The 23,055-nt window shown below is 41.2% G+C and overlaps 1 protein-coding gene across 5 annotated transcripts in view; it reads right to left on the reverse strand.

Annotated features, from left to right (window-relative positions):
- plekhg4 (pleckstrin homology domain containing, family G (with RhoGef domain) member 4) overlaps positions 1-23,055 on the reverse strand; it is an 85,149-nt gene that overhangs the window by 6,697 nt on the left and 55,397 nt on the right. For all 5 annotated transcript variants that reach the window (XM_047815567.1, XM_047815566.1, XM_047815568.1 and 2 more), the window contains 6 exons: positions 21,091-21,239; positions 17,141-17,279; positions 16,178-16,300; positions 15,715-15,906; positions 1,597-2,459; positions 346-595 (listed from right to left, as the gene is read on the reverse strand). In XM_047815567.1, coding sequence (XP_047671523.1) covers positions 346-595; positions 1,597-2,459; positions 15,715-15,906; positions 16,178-16,300; positions 17,141-17,279; positions 21,091-21,239 — 1,716 coding nt within the window. The remainder of the gene's footprint in view (positions 1-345; positions 596-1,596; positions 2,460-15,714; positions 15,907-16,177; positions 16,301-17,140; positions 17,280-21,090; positions 21,240-23,055) is intronic.

The raw sequence follows: 23,055 nt of genomic DNA on the forward strand, positions 1-23,055 counted from the left end.
GTAAAAGTATCCATGCAACATCCTAAGACCGACCTGGATTCACAAATTAAATGTAAATTTGAATAGGGACTTTTCAGAGAGCCGTTTTCAGACAGGTTTTTTAAGAGAATCCTCAACCTTAATTTACTAAAGATTTAAGTTAATTGGTGTTTCATAGTTGTGGTACGTGTTATCTGTTTCAGAGGAAGCATGAACTGTAACTGATCTAGAACAATATTCATCTTTCACATCCAGACAAACAGGATTAAACAGACTGCAGGAAACCATTGTGTTCGGACATGCTTTTTTTTTATACTGGATTGTATGTGTGTGTGTGTGTGTGTGGGGGGGGGGGGATGCTCTTACATGGCGCAGGAAGCAGTGGCTGACACGGAGCGGATGGTTACAGCAGCTCTCCAGCTCTTTAAGGAAGTACTGACTGTGGAAATCCACCAGCTTCTCCAGGTTGCCGAAGATGACGCTGCGCTTTCCCCGCAGGTCCTGGGGCAGGTCAGGACGCTCCATCTCGGGGAAGTAGTGATCGATGATGTAACGCAACGAGCGCACATATTCACGCTCTGTTGTCACCATTTCATCCACAATGTGCCGTAGTTTACTGAGAGCGAGAGAACAGGAGAAAGTGAGCAGGATGGAGACTAAATAATGGTGCGTTATTAACTTTACACAAAAGAAAAAGAAAAAAAAGAGTGCTTTTAAAAGAATGTGCCAAAATTACAACATGAGAAAGTTTTCACCAAGGCTTTATTCTGACTATGCGATGACGTAGGCGAGAATTTAAAAATGCAGACAAAACAAAGTGAAAAGCCACAAAACAGCACTGATAGCAAAAAATGGCAAAGATTACTTTTCAAGGTTAGTTGCGTATAACGCGGGAAGGAGCTCCCTCTGATAGCCCCACACACAGAACCTCAATCCTCTGCGCTAATAAATGACTGGGGTGTGTGAAGCAGCGGCAGACAAACACAATTTACTGCACTACAAAAGTCCCCCTGCGCTGCTCTCATCTGGGAGAGTCATCAGGTGCTTGGGGCCTTTTATCTCATGAGGATTAACGGGGAAGTGGGGGGCTCCAATGTGGAAAAGACATCTCTGACTAATGGGGGAGGTTTATGAGTCTGACAAGAAAGTTTTTTATACAGCTACACACTGAGTTCCCTTCATATGAGTAAAACACTTAGACAGATGACTAAAGCTGGCTAACAGGGCAATTATATCAACTGTGTGTTTGCTGAGGTCCCTGGCCACGAGACTCAGAGCAACAAGATCACAGTATGACATGAGAGGAGGCATAAAATCTTGTGAATAATTAGAATCGAAGGAATATTATAGAGCCAGCAAATTGTGTTTACTTTCCCTCATAAATGGCTGGTATTCGAACATTTTTAAATACGTCTAAATCATTATTATGGTTGTTTTTTCAAATTAGGGTCATTTTTCACATGAAACACATGAATTTTATTTATTTTTTATTTATGAAGCCTTGTTAGTATTACCCTTAGTATATGGTCAGTAATGATAGTTCTATGTGCTGGACTACTGTAAAACTACAATAAAAAGCTGTCCCTGCCGTGTGTGTGTGTGTGTGTTCGCTCCTACCTGCCCTTGGCGCGTGGCTCTGGAACAGGGCTCCCAGTAGGTTGTGCGTCCTGTGAGGCCCAAGTGTGTGCTAAAGCTAGCCGTGAGTTGTAGGACCGATCAGTCCCCTCTGTGCTGCTCACCTCCAGGCCTTTTATAAACACGCCCATGTGGCCCCTGCGTGCCGGCTCACTTAGCGTCCGTTGACACGTGCCATACCGTGTCCCCACCTCGCTTCCAGCTGCATCGAAACTCTGAGTTTTCCTCAGAACCCTTCGCTTTGTATCTCCTATGGACGATAGAGCCGGACTGGCAGAACACGATGATGAGTATTCTGCATAAGGAGACTCATCTGCAGATGTGCTGCGAATAAGTCTGTGGGAGTCACAGGGAGTGCTGTGTGGAATCAGGTTCTCTGTGTGACAGAGACCTCCTATAGGAGTCCTCAGGGAATCGTGGGCAGCCGAACGAGTTCCTACTGGGCTGCAGGGGGTGGAGGAGAGTCTGTCCCGAATCCGGACACTGCCGAAGGCTTTCCTGCAGGAGAACGAAAGGCTGCTGCTCCGTTCCTGGTGACCACGGGGGTTGCTGGCACCTGAGCCGAGGTTGCGGGCACGCAGAACTGCCTCCAGCTTTTTCTCAAACATCTGTTTGGTTTCCTGGCATTTTGACCAGGCAAATTTCCACTGTTTAAGTCCCTGATCACTCTTTAACTCCACAGCGAGATCCTTCATCTCCTGGAAGTGTGCATCAGGGATCGGTACATGCTGGCTGCGGTAGTTTTCCAGGCAAGCCATCACTCCCTGGCACTTCTCAGGTGTGCTACAATTCTCCATGCTCACACAGGCCAAGTGCCTCATGCCTTCCAGCGCCCATCCGTATGCCTGGAAGAGACAAAGAGAAATCAGCCATTATGGAACAAAAGCTCTATTTTCATGCAGAAACAATTGTAGCATTAGTCAAATTATTCTTCCTGCATGCACTGAGTCACTATCGTCATGGTCAGAAGTCAAGGCACCCGTGGTGACGTGGCAAAAAATGCAACAGAGGGAGTGAACTTTGTACGATATAAAATAATATTGCTGCATTGATCCACCAGGGCACGCTTGGTTCTGATATCATCCGATTACACAACTTGATATGGTTTTCATTTTAACATTAACTCTTTCTGTAACTGTTTCTCCAGGACCGATTGGAATAGTCACGAAAACACACCAAAGATATTTGCCCATGGTAAAATCTCATGTTATCACCATAAATACGGGGCCTTGAGAGTCAGAAGCAAAACCTTCTTCGGATGAAACGCACAGAATCTGTAAAGAGGCTTACAAGCACAGAAGACACCATCTGAGTGACGACTCTTTCTAGCAGTCGGATGTGAGTGAAAGTGTGTGAAACAGAAAATGAAGGGGGGGGGATTCTCTAAACCATTTTTATGTAAACTAAGGAGGTATTTATGGTGGAGCTGGGAGGTCTGGACAGTAGCAGGAGAGCTAATGGGTTTAGCGCTGTGAAACAGCACTCTAGTATTTAAGACACAGTCTCCCCTTAATTACTTTTCTAGTGCCTGGCTCATCCACACTCCCTCATTCACTGTCAGTACTGTTTTAAACAGGCACAACACTCTGCTTGTGCTGAGATTTAAGGGAGGATTCACAACGATCAAACACTCGCTCGTGGCCCTGACCCTCTGACATGGCAAAGCTCTGACAGATTCCCTAAAGAGGAGGCAAAAGAATCCCTATTCTTTCTTTTTAAATCTCTCTATGCATGTACTCACAAAACCTCTTTCTTCTGTGCAGGATTGCTAGGTGATGTCACATAAACCTTCTTGTTTTCTTTTGATCTGTCTTTGGAAGTGTTTTCCTCCACGGTCTCCCTTTTCAAAAGAAATTAGTCCGTCTGAGCTGACACCGCGGACCGGAGATATTCCTCCGTATTATTCTAGCTCTCTATACTATTCGTCTCTCTTCTGTTGTACGTTGTACACTTTGGACTGGGTGTCCACAGGCCACTCTTTAACCTTCTGTGTGTGTGTGTGTGTGTGTGTGTGTGTGTGTGTGTGTGTCTTTGGTGAGGTAAGAGCCACATACCAATGTTTGGAGGTGTATGAGGCAGACCAGAGGTCAATTTAAACCAACAATACTGATTGCTAATAGCTGACCCTGTCTGAGGAGTTTGGGGTGTTGTGTGTAATAGATCACCGCAATTTAAGCACTAAATGGAAGGAATATATTTTAGTTAGGAGTATAACCTGCTATTCCTTATGAACTTGAGACAATAAAGTCATCAGTCTTCATTTATCCACACTGATTTTCTTAAACATTGTCATTTTCACATAAACTTCAATCTAACCGGCTCTCAGATTAACATTATTCATTCTAAATAATAATAATAATAATAATAATAATCCAACACTATAAAGTGTAAAGAAACATGTCTTTCTGTCATTGCTGTCAGTTTTCATCCCTTTTCACATTTTTATAGAATCGCAGAAATGTTGAGCAGAAAACACCATGAACACCACGAGGAACTCCATTTACTCCTGCAGAAAAAAAAAGAAGAAAAAAAAAACCACACACCAACTGCTCAGTGACAAAGCCACCAAAAGGTTCTATAGGAGCATAAAGAGGTCACAGCCTACAGGCAAACTGTTTTTCATTGCTTCCCTGATCCAACACATAGAACTCAAATTAAACACTTTATATCAATGCAGCAATTCACAGGCTCTGATCGGGCCATTTGGATGCTTTAATGCCACAGACAGGCTGAAGATGACATCATGGTTGAGAGGATTTAAGGCCCTTTGAAGTGTGAACAGTGTGTGTATGCATGTGTGTGTGTGGTGGGAGTGTTTGATTGGTAAGAGCTGAATTAGAAAGCTTGAAGGAGGTACCTCTGAAAAAAAGCACTATTCAAACTAGCACAAAAGAGAAAGAGTTAGAGAGAGACCCACACACACACACACACACACACACACACACACACACACACACACACACACACACACAGGGGGAGCTTTTGTATGCATGCCTAAATGACACTCCTGCAGCGTAAGAAGGTTGAGGGGACATTTTAACACTTGAAAAAAAAAATCTCCATTATTATTTCCTAAAATTAAAAGAAAAGACAAAAAAGAGGAAAGGAGGGGAAAATCTTTTTGGGTGGCAGCCAATCTCTGATCTCAGGTTCAAGTCATGCCAAGAATGTGTTTTAACCTGAAGTGTGTACATCTTCCAAACTGGACAGTACATGCAACACACTTGAAAAGTCTCCAGGAGTTTTTTTCACCCTGACTCGTTGTGCCTTGATTTCGTCATAAGCCAGTCCAAATATTCAGGAATCATAGCCCGTCTACATAAAAATATAAATCACTAGCATAAGGCACAGAAGCATCTGCAGCTCAAGCAGGAGTAGATGCTTCGCATGGCAGGATTAGTTCAGTAGTTATGTCTCTGGCCTATGGTTCAGAAGGTTGTGGTCTAAGATTGCTAAGCTGTAAAGCTTTGGATAAAAACATCTGCCAAAATATTTGACCTGTTTGGTCTAATCATGCCTGAAGGATGTGGTGAATTATAAGCCCTGTGTAATGTTTCAACCTGCAATGATTGTGTATTGGAGTAACTTCAAAGATCTCTCTATAAATAGACTGTCTTGGGCACATGTCTACTCTCACTAGTCCTTGGTATGTGTGGACACAGCACACAACATACCATGTGTTCTCCAATTTATGTAAGAAGCAAACATGTCAGAACCCTATACCCCACTAGAGGGCGCTGTAATCAGTGATTAACTTCAACTAATAATTCACTCAAACACAAATGGAAGCACATCAATGCTGTGAGGGTCACAATTCACTCATTTACATATAGATCACAATATCTTCAATAATATGCCAGTATCCAGATGCTTAAGCACTTAAATGTAAGTCTTCATTCCTTCACATTCATTTTAATTGTGCGCCATCTGTCATGTGACCGCCCTGACTAAAGGAATGCTAATAGGACGAATACAGGACTGAGGGTGCCAATAGATTTGCACCTTTATGATAAATAGCTTCTGTAGAAGTTGATCTCCATCAAGCTGATTTTATATAACACCAACAATCTGTCAGCTGGAGGTGTTTTATTGTGTGGATGGTGTCATTCGGTATGGTTTTAGGGTTCCGTGCCTTGATGATCATCACAGCTGCTCTATCAGGAATGTAAATAGAAAAGCTTTGCCGCACACACACACACACACACACACACACACACAAAGACACACACAGACAGACACACACAGACAGACACACACACAGACACACACAGACAGACACACACACACAGACAGACACACTGTAAGACAACGCAGAAACAGTGAACCCTGTATGACCTCTAGGCATCGTCACACTCCACTGCTCTGCTCACGCTCGGCTGGGGTTTTGGGATATAAGCATTCCCCTTGTCTTTTATACGTCTTGCTTGCCGTGAGAACCTTTCCAGAGTTTTTAGAGAGGGGAAAACAGGAACAAACAGCAACTACCTGTGTTTGCATTATTCATTTTCTGTGATCAAATAGAAAAGGACCAGATGCTAAACATACTGATATAATAAGGTACAAATAGTTTGTTCCTATTACAAGTAAGATGAATACAGCACGGTACTGTATGTTCTTTGCACCAGGTTAAGACTTCACTTCTGAGTGAACTGGACCGGCTCTGCCCTTTGACCCTTGTCACTATTTAGCACAATGATGACAAACAGGAAATGTGACAGGAATTAATCTTTAAAGATTATCTTTACTTTAACCAAGAGGAAAAATCTTTAGATTTTATATCACATTTTAAATCCAGTCATGCCAGTATACCGCAACAGATTTTAAGCTCATAAAAGTTCTACATGAGGTAAGAGACACAACCGTCTTCTCGCTGTTTATGGCTTCACATATGGAAGTTAGAGAAAACTTCATGAACAATTTAAACAAAGTACATCAGTGCCAATTACATCATGCTTACCTAAACAACACAGTCCAAAAGATCACAAGGTAAGTGTGTGTTTGTGTAAATATGCTGTACAATACGTGTGTGTGTGTAGAGGCCTTTTAAAAAGTGTGTTATTTATCAGAGCAGTGTGTGACCCTCAGGCAGTGAGTCGGTGGGAGGGTTGTGTGTTTAAGTGTGTGTGTAAGTATAATTTGATTGTGTTGGACCCAGGAGGGGGCTGGGGGTATAAGGTCCAGGCCAATAAGGGTTCATTAGAGACATCTCTGTCTGATGCTTCCCCACACACCCAAACAAAGACACATAGGAACATAATATATTGATTTATCCTTGAGGGGACAAATAATTCCCAATGTGATGGATGTGATGCCCCCAGATCTGATGGGGCAATTTTCTTTGTCTATTGTTCCAGGATGCCTTGTTGATACAGGACATCTCGACACACGGGGAGTTTGCGAATCTCATTCTCTAAAATGCCACCTGCATTTCCTATCAGCATAGAAGAGTTTTGTCTGAGTTTCTGAGGGTCATAAATCCTGCACATGCCGGCTCATTAGCAAGAGGTGAAGCAAGCACGCTCCAGTGATCAGTCAACATGTCATTAACAAGCCATGCAACAAAACCTGACAACCTTTTCTCACACGCTCGCCCTCCCAGAGAGTCCCGGTTGAGGGCTCAGGATCTCCTCACTCACACATTTGTTTATCCTTCGCTGGATTTTGTCATTTAGTGGGTGTGGAGGTCCATGTTTTGTACCCACAGGTGTCCACCCCAGGCCCTGCTACCATGCTCACACACACACACACACACACACACACACACACACACACACACACACACACACACACACACACACACACACACACACACACACACACACACACACACACACACACAGTTTGGGACACCACAGTCAGTAACTACAATAGATTGGCAGACCTAATTAAAAGCGCATGAGCTTTTTTTGTGATCTAGAGGCCAGTCTCCTGCTGGTGATATTTGGGGGGGTGGAGTAAAGGTACACGGGGGATGTTGGACTAGTGCTGGCTGGGTATTTGATGCAGTGACTTTGTTCTAGGGGGGTCTCCGCAATCAGACAGTGCCCCCGAAGGGGGTCGACATGCCTCAGGACCAGTCAAGCAATAAGACAAGTGGGCACGATCATTACGGAAGGTCTAAAGAAACCAAAAATGATCAGCCCTTTCTCGATGTTCCTCACGCAGCAGCAAGGACAAGCTAAGGCTACTTACCTCACATGGCACACAAAGCCATAGATAGTGAAAGCTTTACACAACATCCATTTACAAATCACATCATTTACAATTACATCAGCTTATCTATAACATACAGGGATTACAAGAAAAAGAAAAAAAAAAAAGATTAATTTAGGTACAACTGTAAGCTAAGCACATTGTAGTTTAGAAGTTTTAAGTTGAACAACAATCATTACACTTAACATGCAAGTCTTGCCATTGCTGTTTTATGGAGTATCTCCTTTGTGCTACACTGACTACAAACTCTCCCAATCACTAAAAAAAAAACAAAAAAACTTTTTCCTTGAAATTTTCTTGATTTGGATTTTTTTTTACCAATCAAATTCGACAACTTTTTGCCTAAATGTCAAGTCTTACGTTAGTTGAGAAAGAAGATAAAGTCAAGTTTTTTTCTTGGTTTGTCTTTTTTTTTTTAAAATATACAAATCATGATAAACTCCTAGCTAACATACAGTATTCTCCCACTGTCACTGACTTCTGGTTTCAAAGACAATAAATTATCCTTGAACAGGAACGCGATAAGACGATGACACGTTATTCCCCATTTAAACAAAACACTCTTTCGACTCATATTCTCTCAGAACGTAACCAGTAACCTTCTGGATAGTGATCTGACGGACGCTGTGACGAGTTACGGTGAAATAATAGAACACGTAAAGCTACCTGAGATGTCCCTTTTATCCCCACAGCCATGTAAGTTGCTGGTGTTCAAACCGAGCAGTACGTGTAAGGGGAAATGCACCGCTGACTTTCTCATGGAAACAATACACACCTTTGAACTACCTGCACTTTATATTGACACAAATCTTACTGCTTATACAAAAGTCTTTCAGCAAAAGACATTTCTAAGAGAGCAAGAAAAGAGAGAAAGGCAAACAGAGAAAAAGTGGGAGGGAGGCCGAAAGAGGATTAGTGGAAAGAGTGTTAGTTAACTATCCATGGAAACCCGCTGAGATCCATTCAGAACAGTTCTGCCAAGATTTCAATTAGCCACTGAGTGGTGTGACGAGCAACCCCAGACACGTACATGCACAAAATCAATGTACACTTGCCATGTGCGAGGGTATCTAGCTAAAACAAGTTCGAATGGCCGTATGACCAGGACACCAAACGTTTTTCTTCTTTAATTCTTTAAGTATTACTTTCCGTACTCGTCACGTTTCCTACCTCTGTGTGTGTATATCCATTCTCCTGCTTAAGTAAAATGCTGCTAGTTCCTTGTATAGAACAGGGAGCAGTGGCAGTCATCCTTTTCTCCCTCCGTTTTCCTTTCTCTCTCTCTCTCTCGCTCTCTGTGCACTGAGTGACGGGCTCTCTGAGAGTGCGGGCCACTGGCGCCCGCTCCCCTCCTCTCCCCACCTCCACGCTATTCACAGGCAAATGCTAGTCTAAATACCAGATGGGCCTGCCTCAGCAACAGAGAAAAGGAGAGAGAAGGGGAGGGGAGGATAGGGGACAGAGATTGTCGGTACAACACCGCCCCGCATACCAGAAAAACTATAAGGTAGGAGGGAGAGAGAGAGAGTAAAACTTGTCATGAAGGTGCTACCTAAACTCTGTGCCCTATGGTACGGAAAGCAGCAAGGCAATATACCCCAGCAAATCAAGTCACAATTTGAGTCACATTTGCATACAGTTCCATAACTGTGTCAGGCAACAAATCAGAAGGTTGTGAGTTCGATTCCTACGTCCACCAAGCTGCCACTGCTGGGCCCCGAGCAAGGCCCTTAACCCTCGATTGCTCAGTTGTATAAAAATGAGATAAAAATGTAAGTCACTCTGGATATAAGGGCGTCTGCTAAATGCTGTAAATGAAATGAAATGAAAAGTATGATTGACCTCAAAATGACTGCAAAAAAGTCTGCCTGCTGATTATCAGCTCTCATTTCAGGAGCTACAAGAAGTGAGTGGAATAAATCACCATGATCCCTACACACACACACCCGGCATACTATCGGTTTCAGATACGTCCCTCACGTAAACTTCAGGGCTTGATCAGAACCAGAACCACATTTATTGTTATTATTATTTTATTTTGGTACATTGCACAGCTAATGCCATTTTATTTCATTTGTTATTCTACTTAGGCACAGCGATTGCCACTGTATATGATTTAATTTTGTTTTATTATTTATCATTTATTGTTCTCTATTCTATTTACATTTTTTAAAATCCATCTTTTTTTAACCCTATTCTATTTGATTATATATTTATAATACAGACGTAAAGAGAATTTCACCATGTCGTACTGTGTACGTGACCGACAACATTTGAATCTGACTTGAACATCTGAACGGTTTTTCCCTGACTATTTCTCACACCATCAATAAGCAGGACTTTCCCATATGATGCTGTGTTTGTATGATGTATTTGCTTTGTGTATGTTGTTTTGTATTAGCACATTTGCTTGTTTTTGTACATGGATTTGTGCAGGCCAAGTGAAAGTGCAGCAGACTTTTTTTCTTGTTTCGTGCCCCAGTGGTCAAACACCATCTGTGACCCTGGCTGCTGAACACCTTAACATAATCACCGAGAGGGTCAACAACAGGGAGAGCATGTTATTTCCTAGGGCAGATCTAATCTATATAAAGAACATTTTGTTTGCAAACTACTTCCGGGTTTTCGGAGCTATGTACAGGGAAACAAAGTAAATCTACGGAAAACAAACTGAAAACAAAGTATGAATTAAAATCAGCCTTTACACTCAGTTTTCTCCAGTTTCTCATAGTAATTTCCCAGCACTACATGGCCTCCAATACTGTTCACTTACTTATTTAGTCTTATTTTGGATGCTTTTCTTTACAAACACAAGACTGATGGGAGATTTTGTCTCAGATACGAGAGCATGAATGTGTCGTCTTTTAAAGCATGTACGTAAAATAAGCCCAGGCAGACAGAAAGAGTTTTTAAATAAAAGTGACGGTTCTTTGTCACTCTGGGGCCAGGTTCTCGTCTTCCCTGCACTGCCTTAATAATACTTTTCACTGTAGAAGATTTTATATACTCTATAAAGAGGAGTAGTGAGTGAGTAAGTAGTATAAATAAGCAGTAAAGCTTAAGTGGCTTAGTACAGAACACTAATACAGAGAGAAATGGATGTGACTGTGTGCATCTGAGAGTGTTATGAGTAAATGTGTGTGTGCATGTGTGTGTTGAAAAGACACACTTTTCGCCTGCTTTTCCTAATGTTGATTTGTCAGTAGGGAGCCTGCTCAGGCTTTGAGATGCTAATCCAGTGTGCTAGTGGGAAGGAGCGAAGGAAGTGGGCCACAGAGCTCGAGACAGAAGGCTGGTGGAGTGAGTGTGTACTCCTCAGAGACACTCCGTATTAATAACCTGATCGATACTCCAACTGCTTGCAGAGTGATGCTCCACATACACACACACACACACACACGCACGCACGTGTGCCGCTTGTATCACTATCAGCACTCAAGCCTATCAGCAATCACCATATGCCACAAGCAGATATGCACCACATATGTCGTAACCCCTCTAACGACTTGACTTCTTTATGTTGTAAATGAGTGAATTGTGATTATGATTAAAAGAATATTCTCTGCAGGATTTTTTTTGTTGTTGCTGGAAATCAGTATGTCCACCCTTTGAAAAGCGGGTCACTAATAAACAGAAAGTAAACACAAGTGATTGAGTGAATAGATCCGAATGTCTCAACTGTCGACCATTCATTATTTATGGGATCGGTTAATGGGCAATAAAAAGGTGCTATTTCCTCAGTTTATCTCTCTGTGTGTGTGTGTGTGTGTGTGTGTGTGTGTGTGTGTGTGTGTGTGTGTGTGTGTGTGTGTGTGTGTTTTAGGCTTTATATAAACCAACAACTCTTTGACAGTTTTATAAGAGCCAAAAGTGTTTTGAAGAGAAGAGTGATCTAACTGATACTTCTTCACTTCTTGCACAAAAAACTTTAAAATAAATCTTTTATACTAAATGAAATATTAAATGTGTGTTAATATAAATATCCAGACAAACACTGAAGCTTAATTAACACTGATTTACTTTGTACTAATGTGCAAATGCTGATGAATGACATTCACTTATCAAATGGAAAGTGTGTTTAATTGATTTACTTTTAGTGACCACAACGAAACTAAATAAAAAACAACACAAGTGAATGATGACTAAAGGGTGAAACAGCGCCTCCTATGGGTGAAATCTTGCAGTGCTGCAGCTCAGCCACTGCAGCCTGTCACTATTTCTTTTGTTCTAATTGCATGGCTAGTTTTCTTTGTCTTCATTTGTGGATCGTATACTATTATGAAATGATTGACTTTTTCTGTGAACGCTTGACAGATAAACTCATTTATATCCAGTTTGATAAATGAGGTCTATTGTGAATATCACGGTGGTGGGGAATCTTAAAAGCTACTGTACATGTTTGAGTTCCTTTTGCTTCCTTTCTTTGTTAGCAATGTTCCTCCTCTTACATTTATTATATGTAGTTAATTTTAGCACTGCCCCCTCTTTGTTATATCTAAGCCTGGTCCACCTGTCACTCTTTCTTTGTTCATTTATCAAACAACCATATTATAGTGGTGATTCTCCTCGCCTTGTACCCCGCTCACCTACCATCTGGACCATCCCCCCCGTTTAAGGCGCACACACACACACCACTTCCCATTGCCCCATTGCCTCCAGCGTTATCAGACCACAGTGCCGTACCTAAATCTGAAAATCACAAGGGCTTTTTGTGTAGCTTCCCCATGGATGTCACTTTCCCCTTTGATTTCCGCAGTAAGATTCACAGGGCAGCCACAGAGACACGTCAGCACTGTGTTCGTCAACTAATATGTGTCAGTGGGTTTCTGTGAGGCTTACTGAGGCCACACCGAGCTGAGTTATAGGACATGACAGCTTTTATCCCTGGATTTCTTGGCATGCAGAAGGCACTGCTCCTTATTATTACTCGACACTGACTTGTGGCATTTTGCAATTTCAGCTACTGCGACTTTCACATCAAAGCTAATTTAAATAGGCTACAATATGAAAGCTACAAATTTAAATAAGGATGTATTGAAATGTATTTACTAGCAGAAAATTTACCCAGCAGGCCTGCTGTTCTGAAATAAAATGGAAGGAGTTATCCCAGCAGGAACTGTGCGTGACCCGACGTGTTAAACTGGAGTGGCTCAGCTGTCACCTCTCTCATTGTTTATGCTGACCATGATCCATCACATCACCATTTCATCTGCACAGTCTGGCCTGGTTGCTAGGACGTCAGTGCAAACAGCCACATTCTGATGCTGGGATGGGTCCACATGTCAGAGGCAAATGAAGACCTGGGATTGTGGACGGAGTGACTATATATTTATATCTCATGTCACAGATGTCATAAAACTATGTAGTCACAGATGTCAATGTGTGAGACAACACACATCCGCATACACGCACACACACACAGGTTATTTTATTTATACTGTCCTTTAAGAATGATTAGGGCATGCGTGTTGGAGAGAGATGAATGCTGGGTAAATCCTCACAGAATTAACTTTTTAATCTTTCAGCTTTGACGTGACATTTCTGCAGATTTCCGACCTGTAGATTCTGCAGCACTGAATATACATCTAGGTTAAAACAGATCATGTTTAAGCCAGTGAGATTCACAGCATAAAGCACGTGTTAAATAAGCATCTGCTGTATTTGTGTACAGCGAGGTAGCTCGGATAAGCGGTAGAAAATGAATGAATGAATGAATGAATGAATGAATGTATTTCAGTATCCCATCACTGAATATTACATTATTATTAAACAGAGTGATGAAGGTTAATATCTCCACAGAAGGCAGGACAGGGCTGGATAATCCCACCGTATTAACAAGGAGAGGAGTCCGAATGAGTCAGAGAAGAGAGGCTTTGGAGGCAGGTGGTTTTATTATAAACAACAAAGTCTAACTCTGAGTTTGAGGCGAAGTAGCTTGTAATTCTCTGCCTACTGAAAACACCTCAACCTGCAATTTCAATGTGCAAACCTGAGGTAGACTTCACAACTACTAGTTCTTACCCTGTTTATAGAGTGATTTAAAACCTTAATGGCAATATGAAGGTAATAATCACTAATCAGTTGTTCGATGCATCAGTGTTTTTTTTTTTTCCCATTTCGGACACGGAATATGCTGATGTGTGAAATTAATACAACCTCTAGCAAACTAACTCAAAGAAAGAGGTAGAATATAGGCTGTATATATTCACCATGCACCATGTACTCACTCATGCACACACATATTCACAATTTAAGAGATATTTGAATAGCCGGTCCCCCTAGCGGCCTGTTTTTGGGAGGATGGAGGAAACCAGTCAACATGGGGGAAACCCACACCGACTCTGTGCAGACTGTCACCTGAGCTCAGGATCGAACCGGGGATCGAGCTGAAGTGCCGGGAAGATCAATATTGGTTTGCTAAAAGTTAGCTACTTTTAAAATAAACTCTATAACTAACACCCCAGTAAGGGTCTTTCATTGCATGAAGCTTTAAATACACAGTTTGTTAAAAGGCTACATGTGGTATTACAGCTAAAACTGGTGAACCACTTAGCCCACATATCTACATGCTAATCTGAGCAAAGCACCATGAAAGCACCTACAAACCTGTTCTTTGTTATTAGTTCTGCATGTGACTTTAGAGATTTTAAGATTTTTGAAGGTTAATCAGAAAAAAAAAACAGAAATCGTCTTGTGTGCGCATGCTGACGTCACTGCCAGCCGGGGACTGATGGGCCTTGTGTGTGTGTGTGTGTGTGTGTGTGTGTGTGTCTCTTCACAAAGACACTGTAATCATTTAAAGGTTTCCAGTGATTCTTTTTTCCAACTATTTTACAACTATTTCATTAACACTTCTCTGTCATCACTTCACAGAGAATGGCTTTCCAATTCAAGACTACTATTCATTGTTACAGTATTCCAGATCCCTCCCTCCCAACTCTCCCTCACTCCCTCACTCACTCACTCCCTCCCTCCCTCACTCACTCACTCACTCACTCCCTCCCTCCCTCACTCACTCCGCTCTTCAACAACAAAAAAAAGAAATAAATACAAGCACATAGCACCTTGCAAACAGTAGGTATTTTGCTAAAGCCTGAATGCTTAACTAAAGGCTGAGGCGTTATGACTGCTGTGACCTTTCTTAAACACAACGTCCTGCTTTAACAAAACATACGGCAGACAAACAACTCGCTCAGACTCTCAACATCCCTCTATGAATAAAGAGTTATTGTAGTGGATGTCAGACTTCATCTAAGTTTTTTCGGCAGGCTTCTTTAGTATCAGAGGCTTTGATGCATGTGCTTCCCTCCAGCTCATTCCATGCATGTTACTGCATCTTCACAGCTTTCAAGTCCATACACAGGGAGAGAGTCATCACTGCACGGTCATAGGTTTTGTTGTTTACTCAGATGTGTTGCGCCAGAATTTGACACATTTACTGACAGAGGTGCATTTTGTTTTTGTGAACATTGATATAAATTGGGCTTCTGCTTGAAAATGAATGCCTTTATTTCTCCATAAACCTATGAGGTAATTCACCTCCTTTGCAGACCACAACATTGCTTTAACACGTTATTGTGAATCTTAAATCTGCAGTCATTGTGAGCAGTTAACCATTCTTACAGCAAATGAACATCTTGCATGATGCAATCCTCAAACTGTATTTGGTTGTAGCTACATATACCAAACGTAGTGCAGATGTCCTTGGAGACAATGTCCACACCATGCATGCTCAGGTTCGTGTTACGATTCTCCGATCAGCAGTCAAATTCTGAATTCGGCGGAAGCATTTTCAGGGTTTGACGATCCGTTAGCTTCCATGCGACGCTGTCATTCGATTAATTCTTACAAGGACCAGGAAAAAATCAGTGAACACCAGCATCTCACCTTGTCGAAGAACTCGTAGAGGCGCACGGTCTTGTCGATTTTCTCCTTAGTGTCCTCTACTCTCTGGGAGAATTCGTGCAAATGGACCCAGAAGGAACGCACTTTAATTTCATACACCTGCAGCTCAGTAGACGAGATATCCTCCCATCTCTCTAACCGTTTCAGAAGGGCTTCTCCACTCTTACAGTGTTCCTGTGAAAAAAAACCCACACATTTACTCAAGCACACACGTACATTCATTAAATGATACATTCAGATTAAAACAATTTTCTGTGTAATGTAGAAATCCTGATACCTGTAAAGCTATCAGTCATTATTAAGCAATACGATCTCAGTCAGACTTTTTATTCATTTGTATGCAAACTACATTCAAGTGAACAAGATAGAACATTTTAGTGACCATATTATTTGAGAATTGATGTAGATTATTTAGTGATCTCTCAGAATAATGGCTTGGACGTACGTAAGCTGCTATGTAGAAGTCTCTGAAAAGCGACTGCTTGTGGCGTAGCTGCTCCAGAGAATCTTCCAGCTCGCCCAGAGTCTGCAGCCTACTCTCTCCTACCTCGTTTATCCACTGACTGACCTAAAAAACACAAGAAACACACACACACACACACACACACACACACACACACACACACACACACACACACACACACACACACACACACACACACACACACACACACACACACACCTCAAACTGAATTCAGAGCTTCAGCACAAGTTAAACATCAGTCTTTCATACATGCATCAGTCTTATCCTTATCCTTATTCCTAGGAAAGCTGAATCACATGACAAAATCAAACACAAGTAAGATAACATACACCATCGACCTCACACTCCGGCTCAAGAATTTAGCACAATACAGATTAGAAATCTGCATGAGATTTATATCATTCTTTGTGAGAGCAGATATTCTTCCTCCCACTTTAAAAATATCCTGCTGCAAAAAGAGTTCAAAGTTTTGATGGTTCTCACATTCCAAGGTTTAACATATGCTATGTAGGACCACTCATTACATTAAGCTATATTTAAGCCATAAGCTCTGCTGATTGCTTGATTTCGATTGGCCAGAAGGTGACGGTCTTGACAGGAAACACTGCATTTTCTTTTATTTATTAAAAAAAGGCTAGTACAGGATAAGAGGACCTTCTTTCATGGCGGTTCCACTAAATTAAAATGAACAACAAAAGTGTCATTCTTTATTAAATAAAACAAGTGTCTGTGAAATGAACGACTAAATTTCTGTGACGTTACTGATAAATGATCAAATTGCAGCATTGTAAAAGTGACTCCACTTCCTGGTAATTGTCAGGTTAAAATGACACACATTCAGGATACTTCTACAAGAAAAATGTTGGGATGCCTTTGTATGTTTGAGAATGACAGAAGATCTGAGTAATAAAGACAGATTCTCACCTCCCTAAATCCCTCCTCCAGGCTCTTGAACTCCATAATAAACTCCAGCTCCTGAGTGCACTTGTTGGACAGCATCACCAGCTTATGGACCATCTCGTCCACCCGATTATACAGACTGCCAACGTCCTCGACGGCATCCCTGCAGGGTAGCGAAGCACACACACACATGCATGGTATAACATGTTAGGAAGAACCAGGATGTTTGTTTATCTTTACCACATACAGCCTTACTTAAACAGTTTGCCATGGGATCTGACAGGAAGCGCAACAAATCGAGTTTGGACCCAATGCACGAGCTTTCAAAGTTTGTACTAAGCAACGTGCTTATTGGTTGTTGGTTTAAGGATGTCCCACAGATCAGTCGACGTTCTTTGACTGACAAGGAGTTCATGCAATCGCTGTACAGAGCTTCTGATGAGACCATCTAGGAGCCAGCAGTGCCAAACTCATCAGCCAGTATAAACCTTAGCATGCCTGCTGTGTGTGCATGTGTGTGCGTGTGTGTGCGCGTGCATGTAGCCTTGGCTTTCTTTGAGCAGAGAAGCATTAGTGCAGAGTTGTAAATGCAGTGACTGAGCACATTGTTTGTTGTGGCAGAGCTTGATGACTAATGTATGATTTCATTTGTGCTGTGGCTCACTTACACAATGCCAGCTTGTGCTCTGATTCAACATCCTCAGTGTTTTCCAGATCTTCTCCAGTTTTTCCGAATTTAGTCATATACACAAACAGTTTAACAATGTCATATCTATTCAATCTACCGTCAATCATCAAAACCGCAACTAAAGCACACACCCTGTGACACGCTGAAGCACTCAGTGGGAACGTTCAGACTGGCACTACCGCAGGCTCATATGTACCATACTGGGAGCATGCTGCCTTGCTCTGGTGTTACTTTATACAGACAAACCTCAGGCTGATCCTGTTCAAATACACAAGTGCCACATACAGCAGCCTCAAATAAACTGACTGCAACGATCCTTGTAATGACTTTTATGTTGCTTGTTGATGAAAAGCATTGTTTAATATGACAGAACTCAGTAACCGGGTTACATTTTGATCATGATTATTTATTAACTGTATTTAATAATAATATAAAAAAAAACAATAATTAATATCTTACCTCTCCTCATATAAAGGCAGCTTTGAATTCTTTATATAACACAAAACACACAACCCAAGAGACCTGACAGCAGTAATGAGTAAATCACTGACGTGGATCCTCAGTGATTATCCTGGGGTCAACTGTATATATGTGGGCTTTTAAAGCTATACAAGAAATACACAGAATTTAAAAAACAAACAAACAAACAAAAAAAAAAACAACCAACAAAAAAAGCGAGACATTGAAACTCTTCAATTAGCTCAGAACTTGTTTTTATACTTCTGCACTACTATAATTCCAAACAATCTCCCAAGCATAAGAGGAGGCTACTGTGCTGCTGATTGTGATTCAGTTTAACTTCCCTGATCCTGATTACTGTTTGTTTCTGAAGTTTGCCATCGTATAAATGTGAGATAAAAGTCATAACTTTTATCAAGTTTCAGCCTTCATGTTACTGATAAATGATTCTCAATCTGCATGCGCAACCCCCCACCCCACCATACATTGAGTCAACACACAATATTTTTTTCTAAACAGTCGTCAGGTATCAAAGACATTCCTGGGGGGCAAAAAAACAGAAATGAAAGAGAAGATCTGCATGGAACTCTGAGCAGACCGATAAGGAACGAACGAACACACACACACACACACACACACACACACACACACACACACACACACACACACACACACACACACGAAAAGGAGATTTCGCTTCTCCAGAACAGGATGTTATTTACACCCAGACCCTGACTCCACATGCACTGATTAAACATCTCCTTCAACATGGTTAAAGTTCACACCCAGGATCTATGATGAAGTGTTGACTTCAACACCACTTCTGTTCTAAAGGCTTAGCCTTGCTTTCACTAAAACACAGAAAAACAAGTTTGACCATGAGCATGAAAGACTCAATATAAACCGAGAGCAAAAGCAAAAGAGACAAAAAGAAAGAAAAAAAAAGGAGTAAAATGACAAGAATAATGGCCCTGACATAAGCATTAAAGCAGTGACCCTAAAATGCTCCAGCTCTCAGAAATGACCCTTGACCAAACACACACACCATTATCAACACGGAATTCCCATGAAAACCCCAAAATACCGTATATCTGCCAACAATGACAATGAGGACTTTCAGAACAATAAAGACTACAGGAACCTTTTCAGGCACCCAGGAACCTCTAAGCGTCTTGCTTGAGCATTTCTAGCCGCATTCCTCATACGAGCACCAAAAAAGGCTCAAAGCCAGATCAGAAATTTTGTTCAGAAGATTTTTTTTTTATTATTTGTAGTTTCCCACCAGACTAGCTTCAACAACCAAAAAAATAATACCTGACTTGCTACCGAGTTGTGATGCACACTAAAGCTGTAAGGATGGAGAATGATTCTTTTACTGAATTCCATAAGCTATCCGCCGGTATAACAGTTGCTAGTACAACATACAGAAGGAGACTCAAATCATTTTTAATTTTGTGATTGAAATGAAAGGACACGGCCGCTGCTCAACAGCTTGGACTATGGACTAAGGGCTATCCAGTACTGTAGCTAAATAACAGCTAGCTGGCCATATGCATTCACTTTAACTTCCAGAACCTTAATCTGGTCAAGTACACTAACGACAATCTCTGCAGTGTGAAATTGGGCAAAGCTGGTTTTAATACTAACATGAACTTTATTTCCGACATCATATTTGTGCAACAAAGTAAATTCAATCAAGCGCACTACAATCTCATGGTCAACAATAGAGAGTTCATTAGGGTGGGTGTATTCAGATACGTCTAGACACGTGAATGACAGTGAGAAAGAATGTGTTTGAATGTGTGATATAATGAGCCAGTGTCTATACGACCTGCCAGGATGCACGCAGAGACCTTAATGAGATAAGGTAATTTTCTTGGCTCGGGTATCGGGGAAAAACCTCATACACCACCACACACTACTGCACATCAGAGGAATGCTTACACACACACACACACACACACACACGCACGCACGCACGCACGCACACACACACACACGCACGCACACACGTTGCCTATCTACAACAGCCTTTGTATTGTCTCTCCATCTGTCTATTTGTGAAAGCTGTTCTGACAGGTTGAGCTCTGCTGCTGTAAGTGAATGTGTGTTCTGGTGTGAAGGGAATGTTAAGGGCTGCTCCTGCATATAAACCTACTGAAACAAACAAACAAACAACAAACCAATCGAAAAATAAAGCAAAATAAAAGAAGTAGATAAGGGGGGTGATTTCACTCTTCTGATGTCACTCTTTATATATAAAAAAAAACAAAAAAAACAAAAAAAACCCACATGCTCACATTTTTTTTTATTATATATTTATATATTTTATATTATTAGATATTTTTTTGCCATCCATGTGTTCTGTATTAAACGCACCATTAAAATTCCATATAGTACAAAAACTTTGCAAGTAAGAAATAACACTTCTGAGCATTTGTTTTTCTTCTAGGATATTTTTCACTTCCGCTGTTTGAACCATTGTCTTTATCAAACAGTACCAAAAGCTCATAATCTCTGTGGTGAGTATTGTGTAAAAGTAATATTGGACTTATATGACCAGTTACGCCATTACCATTTTTATCTGCCATGGAGTAACAGGTACCTAGGTTATAGGCTAGTTTATCGGCTAGTTCAGTAAAACAGTGGTTTAACGTTTGTCTGAATGAACACAGGCAGCTGTGACGTGCCGTTTAAAGTCAGTTTAAAGTACAGATATGCATGTTTCTGAGGCATTAAAAACAAATCATTAAGCTCTTAGTGAAGCATCTAAAGAAGAGTTGTGTTTGAGTGAGGGAGAGGTAACGTGCATGATGTTCTTGGTCACCTGTAGTCCTCAGTGAGGCTGACACTGGTGTCCTCTTTGCGAAGGCGGGACAGAGCGGCTCCTCCCTCCAGCTGCAGACGCACCAGCCGGCTGTCCTCCAGGATGCTCCTCATCAGTTCTTTATACTTGTACAGAAGCACCTGTGCCTCCTAAAGCACACACACACACACAGACACAGACACAGACACACACACACACCATTATCAGAGCAATAACCAGACAGCGCTTGTATTAAAAAACAGATTAGTTGCATTAAAAAACAGATCAGCATCGAAACGTGACTCATTGCTGCAGACTGAACTGCCTGTTCTTTCTCCCATAGGTGACAATTAAACTTTATTGTGTAATTACAAGCACTGACAGCTTAATTTGATTTTTAATTTACCCTTTCTGCCTTCCCAACCTGGAGGTGATGACTGGACACATGAGAAGTGGATAATATTGCACAATTTGGGTAATAACTCCAACAACCATTGAACTGAGATATGCATGTAATGCTCTTTCACACAGGTGTGAATGTGTTTATTGTATAAGCAAAGATAAGCTTCTTTCTGGCAGTAATACTTTCACACTGTACATCCCAGTAATTACGCACTAATGCACCTCCAAACTCCTCACTGTTACTACTTTTTGTTTATTTGCGATACGAGATTGTGTCCTTTCATACTAGACTTGCTATGCTCCTTTCATTCTCTGGTCCTCTGTCCATGTCCGGCAGCAACAACAACAAAAAAGAATGTACAACACAATGTAAAGCACATAACTGTGTCAACGCCTTGTTTGTGCTGCCTGTAATTACTAATGTTCCAGTAAGTGAGTGTGTGGCAGGGAAGGAATGTTAAAGATGAGCAGTGAACATAGTGTGTTTCAAGCTGGCTGTAATTACTTTATTGCATGCATATGTGCTGACTCAGTGTGATGGCGAGAGAGAGAAAAAGTACACGATTAAAAATAGGACTAAAAAAAAATGAAGAGATTATGCAGGTCAGTAAACAAACAAACAATGCATAAACAAACAAACAAATAAAGGGAAAAAATTGGTATAATAGTAAAGAATGAGAAGGTAAATAAATGGACCTATGAATAATAGATACAAAAACATCAAGAGAGAAAAGACTTTCTAAATGCCATTATCTTAAAAAGCAGAAGGAGGAGAGGTGCCTCTTTAAACATTTAGCATAACCCCAAAAAGAAATCTCCTCATCATCCAGGCACTTTCAATCCATATACCCCACTCAATGAAGCCTGCTTTGGTGATTTCAAAGATGATCCATGATACACAACTCTCCAGGGTTTATATCCCCTCGCTCATTTCCATCTCCCAGTGGACAAGGAGTGTCCTTCACTGACCTAACCTGACAACCAGGGGTCAACTGAGCTAAAGGCCTGGCACATTAACCCTGTTCTTCTGAAGTGCGTGTACACACACGCACGCACACACACACACACACACACACACACACACACACACACACACACACACACACACACACACACACACACACACAATTAGCAGCTAAATATTTCTCTTAGTGTGCAGAAAAGCAATATCAATACAATGGCAGAATATAGCAGTGTTTATCCTAAAAACATTATCATTACTTGTCAGTATTAGTTGTTTAACACGGTGTTTTTTGCTGATATAGTAAAAACAAACAAACAAACACAACAAAAATCAAGAGCTCATGTTGCTTATACTGGAAGAGAAACCAGTGACCAAACAAGTCTGTCTGGAAATTCAATATTACCCCACAACATTTTTAGCTCTGACCAGGAAAAGACTGCCTGCTTTTATACTGATGATTTAACTGCAGTGCTGCTGAGTATTCAAATCTAATTGGTCAGAAGGTCTGGATTAACAGCAGCTTTGTCAGTGGTGCCAGCTGCTCCGTTTCTATATTAAAAACCTGTTTACAGAGTCTTGTATAGCGGATTCCACATAAGCTAATAATAAATGGACTATAA

The sequence above is a fragment of the Tachysurus fulvidraco genome, chromosome 1 (assembly GCF_022655615.1).
Source record: "Tachysurus fulvidraco isolate hzauxx_2018 chromosome 1, HZAU_PFXX_2.0, whole genome shotgun sequence".
NCBI classification, from domain to species: Eukaryota; Metazoa; Chordata; class Actinopteri; order Siluriformes; family Bagridae; genus Tachysurus; species Tachysurus fulvidraco.